General features: G+C 36.5%; 1 protein-coding gene across 1 annotated transcript in view; it reads right to left on the bottom strand.

Annotated features, from left to right (window-relative positions):
- Positions 1–483: 483 nt before the first annotated feature.
- FAM131C (family with sequence similarity 131 member C) overlaps positions 484–9057 on the bottom strand; it is a 1671064-nt gene continuing 1662490 nt past the window's right edge. Inside the window, exon 7 of the mRNA XM_044080515.1 lies at positions 484–1898. Coding sequence (XP_043936450.1) covers positions 1513–1898 — 386 coding nt within the window. The 3' untranslated portion in view covers positions 484–1512. The remainder of the gene's footprint in view (positions 1899–9057) is intronic.

The raw sequence follows: 9057 nt of genomic DNA, 5'->3' as shown, positions 1-9057 counted from the left end.
TACAGGAGAAGAGCAGGAGACAGAGACAGAAATATGGACGTCTTCCTTCTCTTCTGTACACAGCACAAAATTCTCACCTGGTTATGAAAGGAAATGTCTGAGAAACACACTCCTTATAGAAAGATTTTAGGAGAAGAACATCATGTGAAATACAAATACTTTTAAAATGTAGCCAGTCAAGACTAGTTTTAGCATTTGCAAAAGAGCAGAATTAAATGATTACACTCACTTTCAAAAATATTTAATGGGCAAAGAAATAAACATGAAGTGCTGAGGTCTTGGTAGATTATTGGAAGATGTAGGTTTGAAAAAGTGCATGAGACAACCATCTATGTATAGATTAATTTGGTTTACTAGCACAATAAAATATTGTTCTGAATTTCTGAATTCTTTAACATAAATACTCTTTTTTCAAAGTACCTTCATGTATCTAAAGCAGACTGATAAAGTCAGTTTGAGAGGGATATGCAAAGTAAAGCAAAATGCTGGTGCAATGGAGCTTTTATTTGGTTTCCTTTGTATCTTTAATTTGATTTCACAATACAGTCTTTTCTAAAATATAAAAAAGTTACAGGACTAATTACAGTATTACATAAACACACATATCACAGTATTTTGTTTTTATAATGACAGTGTATTACCCTCTCTTACAAAATAAAAGAAACATGGTAAACATATTCAATTTGCTTCATCCATTACCAGTGATCTCTGTACCCACGGAATAAGACTGAAATGCTTGTTATGATGGCTTGAAAAGCTATAAACTCCCAGATTACCAAGTTAAGGCAGAAGTCAACAGCACTGCATGATACAAAATACACTATCATACCTGCTGCTAACTGAAAACATGTTGCAATAAGAAAGCCAACAGCGGGAACAGCAGAGGGACATGACATTTATGAATAAGCCAGTCCAGCTCCTTAAAATGTGTAAGGTATGAGGATGAGATCTTTAGCATGTAAATGATGAGCTCTGCATTATATCTTACTGCAAAAAAGAATATAAGAAGGATCACTCCCCCTTTTATTCCAAGAATCGGACAACTGTAGTTTGTACATGAGAAATCTGTCTGGTAAGCAGTACACCATAATGTCAGTGTTTTTAGCAGCAGAACATGTATGCCATTACCTTACTGATATTGTTTGCACTAGTAGAGAAGATTAAAGATATTTCTCAGCAACCTGACAGTGAAATTATTTACCATCTTCTTTATACCGTGCAAGCTCACAAAAGACAGTTATACAGCAAAATTCTGGCATTGCTTATACAAACAGCTCTTCATATGCCAGTCGTTGTTCTTTGCCCTTCTCTGAACATTTACCAGTCTTGTAATCATCTACAGATTTCCAGCAAAAGAAAAATTAAATTTCCCTTACATTCTGCTTCATACACTGCTTTTCAGAAACATTCATTACTGCAACATAATACATGAGGTCACCTGTGTCAGCTGACACGTACTGCAGTCAGCTGCTGGGGTATCTCTTTATACAGCTTATATTTAGATTTAGTTAATTAGTTGTAAAATACTTCATCTTCTGAAAGAGAGCTGCTGTCAACATAGTGTAGAGCATTAGATCCCTGCTGCCTCTGTTGGACAGGGGTCATCTGTTTCACTATTCTCTGTTGGTCTCCTGAAGTAGGGTTCTTAATAACATTTTGTTCTTCCCAGCAGCGAATGTATGAATTTATGGTTTTAGGTTCGTTGTTGGAATAGTGACCCAGTACAGAACTTTTCTGACTCCATTCTTCTGCTTGGGGAAATGTTTGTGGCACAATAGGTGAAGTAACAGATGAGGAGTAGGTCCGAAATCTTATATCTGAATTAGATTCTGTGTTTGGGCTGTACATTCCCTGTGCACCACTAAATAGACGATCTTGAAGGTACATGCATTCCATATCTGACAAGAGAAAAATGTAACGAGAGAAGAAAAGTTATATTTTTTTGATAAAGCGTCATATGAAGCTTTACTACAAAGACACAGTATTGAAATGCATGTTATAAACATGATATATTTATCATGTGATTGAAATTTACAGGTTTTTCTATAGAATCATAAAAGATACTTTTTATCTGTGACCTATTTACTTTTCCTTGACTGTATTATAGATGGTAAAACATCATAATTCATTCAAAAATTGAAACCAAGCAAGGTTTAAATATAAGTTTGTGGCACTGCATGTAAGAGAAAAAGCTGCATTTAAAACTAAAAACTGTCATTAACATTTCAATACTTCCATACAAAACAAAAATAAAGTCACAGCTGCAGATAATTTTAGGTGCCATTTCTATCCATCTGTTGTACTTATGTATTCATTCATTGCATGTAAAAGAGTGAGAATGCAGACATCAGCACCTTTATTTTTGCCCTCATAACAACAAGAGGTTATTCTAAACAGCATACGTGCCGTTTGCTTTTGATCGTGCTACTTTTGGAAAGTGTATTTTATATATGAGTATCTATTCATGAACATGTACGTTACACATTTATAAAACAAATGAGTGCATCTTTGTGGTGTAGTTGCTCTCACATCTGCGAAGTACATTATACATTAATATAATCCTTATCTTACCACACTGGTTCATAAAATTGGAATTATTTTTTCTGTACAGCTTTATAGACCTGACATTAGGTAAAATATGTTGCACTTTACCAACCAATAAAATACTTTAAATGAAAGTGACAAGGAAGGCTGAATACATTCAAAAATAACTCAAGAGTTTGATAGACCAGCCATCAGACTTTTTGGTGTTATGTTTTATTGCAGTAATGATGACATAAATTGATATTAAATAGCTTCAGAGATTAGTTACATTTTACAGAAGGGGAACACTATTCTATAGATGTGGTGTCTTCTGAATAATATACTCACTCGCCTCATTTTATTTGTGGCAATGACCATTATCATTATAAAGGCATCACTGAATATATATATATATATATATATATATATATATATATATATATATACACACACACAATTTATGGAGGAACCAGTATGATAAAGAAAGACTAAAGTCTTCTAACATGGAAAGAATACAATCCTAAGAGATCAAAGTTGAGCACAACAATGTACTGAGTTAGTGTAAATTCAAGAAAGTATCACATTTGATTTCAAATTGTGAGAAACAAGCACAGCAAAGTATTAAGTTTGTTTAAGCAAAACAGAATATCAAATGTGTCTTAATGTAGTATGAAAGCATCTATACATCCATCTGAAGGATCTATCCATTTGAAAGATCTGAGGTTTTAGCCTTTTCTCTCTCTTGCTTAACAGCTACCTGAATCTATAATTGGCTACTACGTGTGAAATTGTCTCTAGCTTTGCTATAGACATTGTTTATTGTAAGATTGGCACACCTTATGTAAATATTCTGTATGGACCTGAATAAATTCTTCTACTTCTTTCTCCAGTTATGCTTTATACGTTGTGTGCTATAACTTTCAGTCTCTTTGTGTTACTCACGGCATCCAATGAAAACGGTTAATTGGAACAGTGCTCTACCCTGATAAACAAATAAGATAAAATAAAAAATGTTTACTGCATTTGTGATTTAATACTGATACAGCAAACTCTCAGTTAACTAGAACTCAAGCAACCAGCACTGTCAAGCAACCAAAAAAAAAAAAAATCAAAGAAATACATACAATTTTCATGTGTTGCACTTCCTGTTTCCCCCCACAGAAACATACCTAATGTTTTTAGAGTTTTGGAGTTGTAAAAAGGAAGACAGGAATAAATTCCCTCTCTCCCCAACCAGAGAACAAGTCAAACCAAACAAATAGTATAGGGTACAATATTAGTCAGACCTATTTTTAATAGTAAATCTCAAGCAACCAGAAACCACAGTTATCCGGCATCTGCCAGTCCCTATGTGTGCCGGTTAACCGAGAGTTTACTGTATATACTGCAGATGCAAGATGGTTCACTTCCTAAAAAAACATACCTCTAAGCTGTCCCTAATTTTGCAGAATGTCCCTCTTTATCATTCATACTTTTGGCTTCTTCTTCATAATATTTTGACTGATTATAGCGTCAATAATGCCAGACATTACAATTTCATGCTTACTGTGCAGAAAATGCACATTGAAGTAAACCTACTAGTCTACTAACTCATTCAAGTTAGAATAATAGTTAAAAATTACTTCTGATTTGGGGCTTTTGTTATCCTACGATTTTTGGCTTTGTCCAGAATTCTTTAAGAAGTTGGAAGGTATGGCTAAAACTGTAAGTAATTTAGATCTCTTCTTAAAATATGAACATGTGAACAAAGTGATAAAAGATGAACAAAGATATATTAACCTTGGGATTCAGAAAGAACCTCATTGCTTACAATAAGACCTATGGCCAAAAGGGACTCTTTCCAAAATGTTGGAAATTGTGATTCAGAGACATGTTACCCGCAATGAGGAAAAACCTCATTATTGCCTAATTTGCATGTCTCTGAATTGCCCTTAACTACTGCAAGTGCAAATAAGCACTTTCATATGGTAGTCCACACTTGTGGGCTATATAGCATGTTGGCACTGGTACCCTACAATCACTCTCCCACACACATTCACACACGTACACTGACATTTCTCTTACCTGTCCCTAAGTTGATAGAATGTCCCTGATGTCTTATTTTTGCCCCTGAACCTCATACACCGTGGATCCTTACAGTCAGTTAATATTTCCAGACATTAGAATTTCATACTTCTTATCATGTAAAACAAAAAAAAAAAAACACTACCACACAAACTGATCATTCAGTCTAATGGGTTAAGGATGCCACTTTATGTATCAAGGGTACAGTGTTTGAGATTTATCCTTTACTTTTACTTTATTTTTTTCAAAGACTTAAGTTTTGTGTTTCGTGGTGGTTCAGTGAGCCAGCACACTCCATGTGTGTACTGAAGATACATGGTTTGAATCACTTTAAGTTTCTTTAAGACACAATATAAAATGCTATCACTAGTGTCTAGTGTTTCTCCTGCCTCATGTCTTTCATGTTTCAAAAGTTTTCTTCTATTGTTTCAAAGTGTCTTTAAGGAATGATATAAGGAGATATCCCTGGAATCTAGTGTTCCCCTCATCCCATGTGTTTCATTCTGCAAAGCTTCTGTTCTATTAATTTGTAAGCACCTTTCAGGCAAATTATAAAGCGTTATTCCTCATGTCTAGTATTTTCTCCACCCAATTTTGCATGATTTGCCTGTTCGTCTAGGGGAATGTGGAAGGATGACAGTCCCTCTCTCACACACACACACACACACACACACACACACACACACACACACACACACACACACACACACACACACACACACACACACACACACACACACACACACACACACACACACACAAACACACACAGAGCCCCTCACCTGATTGCACTTATGGTCACACTCACTCATTTACCCTGACACACACATACCAACACACACACACACACACACACACACACACACACACACACACACACACACACACACACACACACACACACACACACACACACACACACACACACACACACACACACACACACACACACACACACACACACACACCACACACACATGCACTCTTGCCTTACACCACTAATACCTTTACATACCATCATATATTCAGGCACGTACATGCACATGCACACATACACAAGCACAAACACCCCCATTTATACATGTATGCTAAATTCCCTGCACTTACCTCTAATATGATCAGGTGAACTCCAGCTTTTGGGCATATTCATTAACACAGGTCACCAATGTAACTTGCGCATCTAAGTGATTGCCTGCATTAACACAGGTATTTCTAGGAGGGAGACTAAATGGTTAATTAGCATTAGCCACCACAGTAGGCTGCAGGGACAGTAGGCCCAAATATTTTCATGGTACAGCACCATGGTAGGGCTATCATTGAATCAGAAATGGTTAATGTGAGGTATATAGCAGACTTACATGTCACAGTAGCCTTTCTGAATTTGTCCATAAGTCTTTCCTAGTGTTGTAACCAGCTTTTTTGTAGGTAGCTTTCATTTCCAGCCTTTGTTTTAGATAGCCCAAGTTCTTCTGAATTTTTTGGTCCACTAACATACTGATGCCACTGGCCCAACAGTAATGTAGTCCCTGGCCCACCTCTTTTTCTGAACTGCAGTACTGCATCGGTCTGAACTTAACCCCCATTGAAGTTGCCATGTATGCCCACCTGAATGTATTCTTTATTTCCATCTCTGCCATTTACCCAATGACTGCCCTTTACCATATCACCTCACTTTGATACCTTTATCCAAACGTTCATCTTCACCACTATCAGTGTCTTCCTGGCCTAGTCTTCTGATTTCCCATACCTTTTCCACCAACCAGATATCCTTTTTCTGTAATGACTTCAGGAATTCTTGCAGAACTGTTGTCAGTACTTTACCAGCATTTATCACGGTGGAGAAATAGCATCTGATTTTTGGAAACTGCTAGCAAAGCCACATAATCTTGACTGTTTTGTTTTACACATAGCTGCCTCCCACTTCATTGGATGACTAAAGAAGGGAGAAATTATCGCACCCACATTTTCTTCTTCTTTTGTTTTCAGTCAGTCACGAATGCCATTATTTTGGTTAAGAACTTTGACTGACATTCAGATGACAAACAGCATCAAGCTGAAAGTGCTAGATATAGCATTACAGCCAACCAGTTCCTTTTTTCCTGACATATAGCTATTTTGATTTATGTGTGACTCATGGTTGATAATGGATAACAACAAGGTTGCAGAAGATGAAGTCCACTGCAATACTATTTGTTATAATTTCAAGTTTATCTCACTAATAAGTCACAGTATGAGCACATTAAAAGTCAGAACCCAGTCAGGGTGATATCAAGTCAAATATTTTGTTTCAATGCTTTCAGGCATTCAAGAGTCAGCCCAGATGTTGTCAAGAAGTAACAGCAACTGAATTAAGCCCACTAGATTGAGGCTGAGTTAGTCCCTACTAGTATTGAGGTTGAATTAGCCCCCACTAGTATTGGGACTGAATTAGCTCCCACTAGGATTAGAGGTTGAATTTGCCCCACTAGTATTGAGGTTGAATTAGCCCCACTAGTATTGAGGTTGAATTAGCCCCCACAAGTATTGAGGTTGAATTAGCCTCCACTAGTATTGGGGCTGAATTAGCTCCCACTAGGATTAGAGGTTGAATATGCCCCACTAGTATTGAGGTTGAATTAGCCCCCACAAGTATTTAGGTTGAATTAGCCCCCACTAGTATTGAGCCTTCGGGTAACTACCCCAAAGCTCAAGACTCTGCACTTGTTTGCATTAGTTATTGATTGCCATCTTCCAACCACCTGATTGTGTGGGACACTAATCATTTTCACTGACTACTGCTCATTTTTATTTGTGTAACAAATATATTTAATTGCTTTTCCATCTATATGTCATGCAGCAGCTAACCTAGATAGCACCAAATGTATAACACGCCCAACAGCTGTACATTTCTAACTCTCACAGGGCAAGTTCATTCTTGTCACTGTTTAACCTTTTTGCTTGATGGTTTCTCACCGACCTAGCTGTCTTAATGCCTCCTCCTATTCTAGGTTATATTCCCTATACACATAATGTGTGACACTTTGCTAAAGGTGCTTTTGAAGCCACATATACCATGTCCATTTCTGATATCAACTAACAGAAAGTATCAGGTAATGCTGGCATGACATTTGATGTGCTGTCACATGACTTGCTACCTATTAATTCAGTGGTATTCAAGATGTATAACAGCTGGCCTTATTGTCTATACCATAAACTTTCAAGGATGGACATAAGACTGGCTACTCTACAACTAAGCACATCCTTCCTCAAGCCTCAGCCACTCTTTGTATAACTGGACAACTGTTGCCTTTCTTTGCTTGACTGGCAGCATTCAAGAAGACTTGTCAGGTTCACTAATGGCCTTCCGAGAACTTCTGCCATCCTCTTCCTTACTTGGGATAAGGATTCTAGGCCCTCCGAATTACTTGTTATAAAACCCTTAATCCCTCATCAGCTTCCTCTGTAGAACTATCATTTGTTTTGGATGTAAATTAATATTACACCTAGACATAGTATTACTATAAAAATAGGTTTGTCTAACTATTCATTAATGCTAATTATGTAGAAAAATTTAGTCACTGCCTGAATGATTAGTAGAACATGCAAATAGAGGAAGAGCATCTCTAATTTTACACAGTTTCATGCTGTTTTTAGAAATAATCCATCCTATCATGAAACTTTGCTCTGAAGGAATTGTGATATTCTCCAGATGTAGATATGATGTGAAAGAGAATGCTGAATCACTTCACTTGTATTGCTTCCCGGAATTCTAGCTTATTTAATTGTATTACAAATGCAATGCAATGAGGTGACAAATACAATGTGTTTATACAGAAAGCACTGTAGTGAATGATATGCAATGCACAACATATATCCAGTGCTCTTTGTGTTGATATACCAGTAAGCAAAATCTGGTATCCATTTATTTTTCTTCTGTCTGTAAAACAGTGACTAAAAACTAAATGTACTGACAGCTGATGAGAAATGCTTGCCAAACGTGCTTTTAGAAATGCATTAATGAACAATGACATTAACTGTCCTTCAAGTCAGAAAATGTGCTCACAGTATTCCAGTAATTAAAAGCAATCAGAATGAGGTTTGGGTCTGTCAAAGTCCTGCACAAGGAACTTAAACATACTGAATTTATTATTTCTATTTTTTTCAGTAATATTTTTTCACAGATACTGAAACAGTGATCTGATATAGTGAGACTCTGTTACAGTGTGATTCAGACTGTTACAGTGTGATTCAGAATAAGATAAAGAAGGTAAAAAAAGCAAAACAGGTATTTTCTGTTTCCACAATCAGACTGGTAGGTGGTATTAGTTTCAGCATTCCCTTAGTACAAATGAGCAAGGTTTACCTTTATCAAGCCTAGCTATCAGAAACCTCAGACAAATGTAATTATTATTTATTGCAAGTGTGTTACTAGGTACATCTGGGCAAAGTAGAGAAAATAAGAAATAATTCATGACAGTTAGAGAAATCATA

The sequence above is a fragment of the Protopterus annectens genome, chromosome 8.part0, assembly GCF_019279795.1.
Source record: "Protopterus annectens isolate FY-2018-M chromosome 8.part0, PAN1.0, whole genome shotgun sequence".
Taxonomy (NCBI): domain Eukaryota; kingdom Metazoa; phylum Chordata; order Ceratodontiformes; family Protopteridae; genus Protopterus; species Protopterus annectens.
Note: the sequence above shows the minus strand (reverse complement) of the source record. Positions and strands in the feature narration are given on the sequence as shown.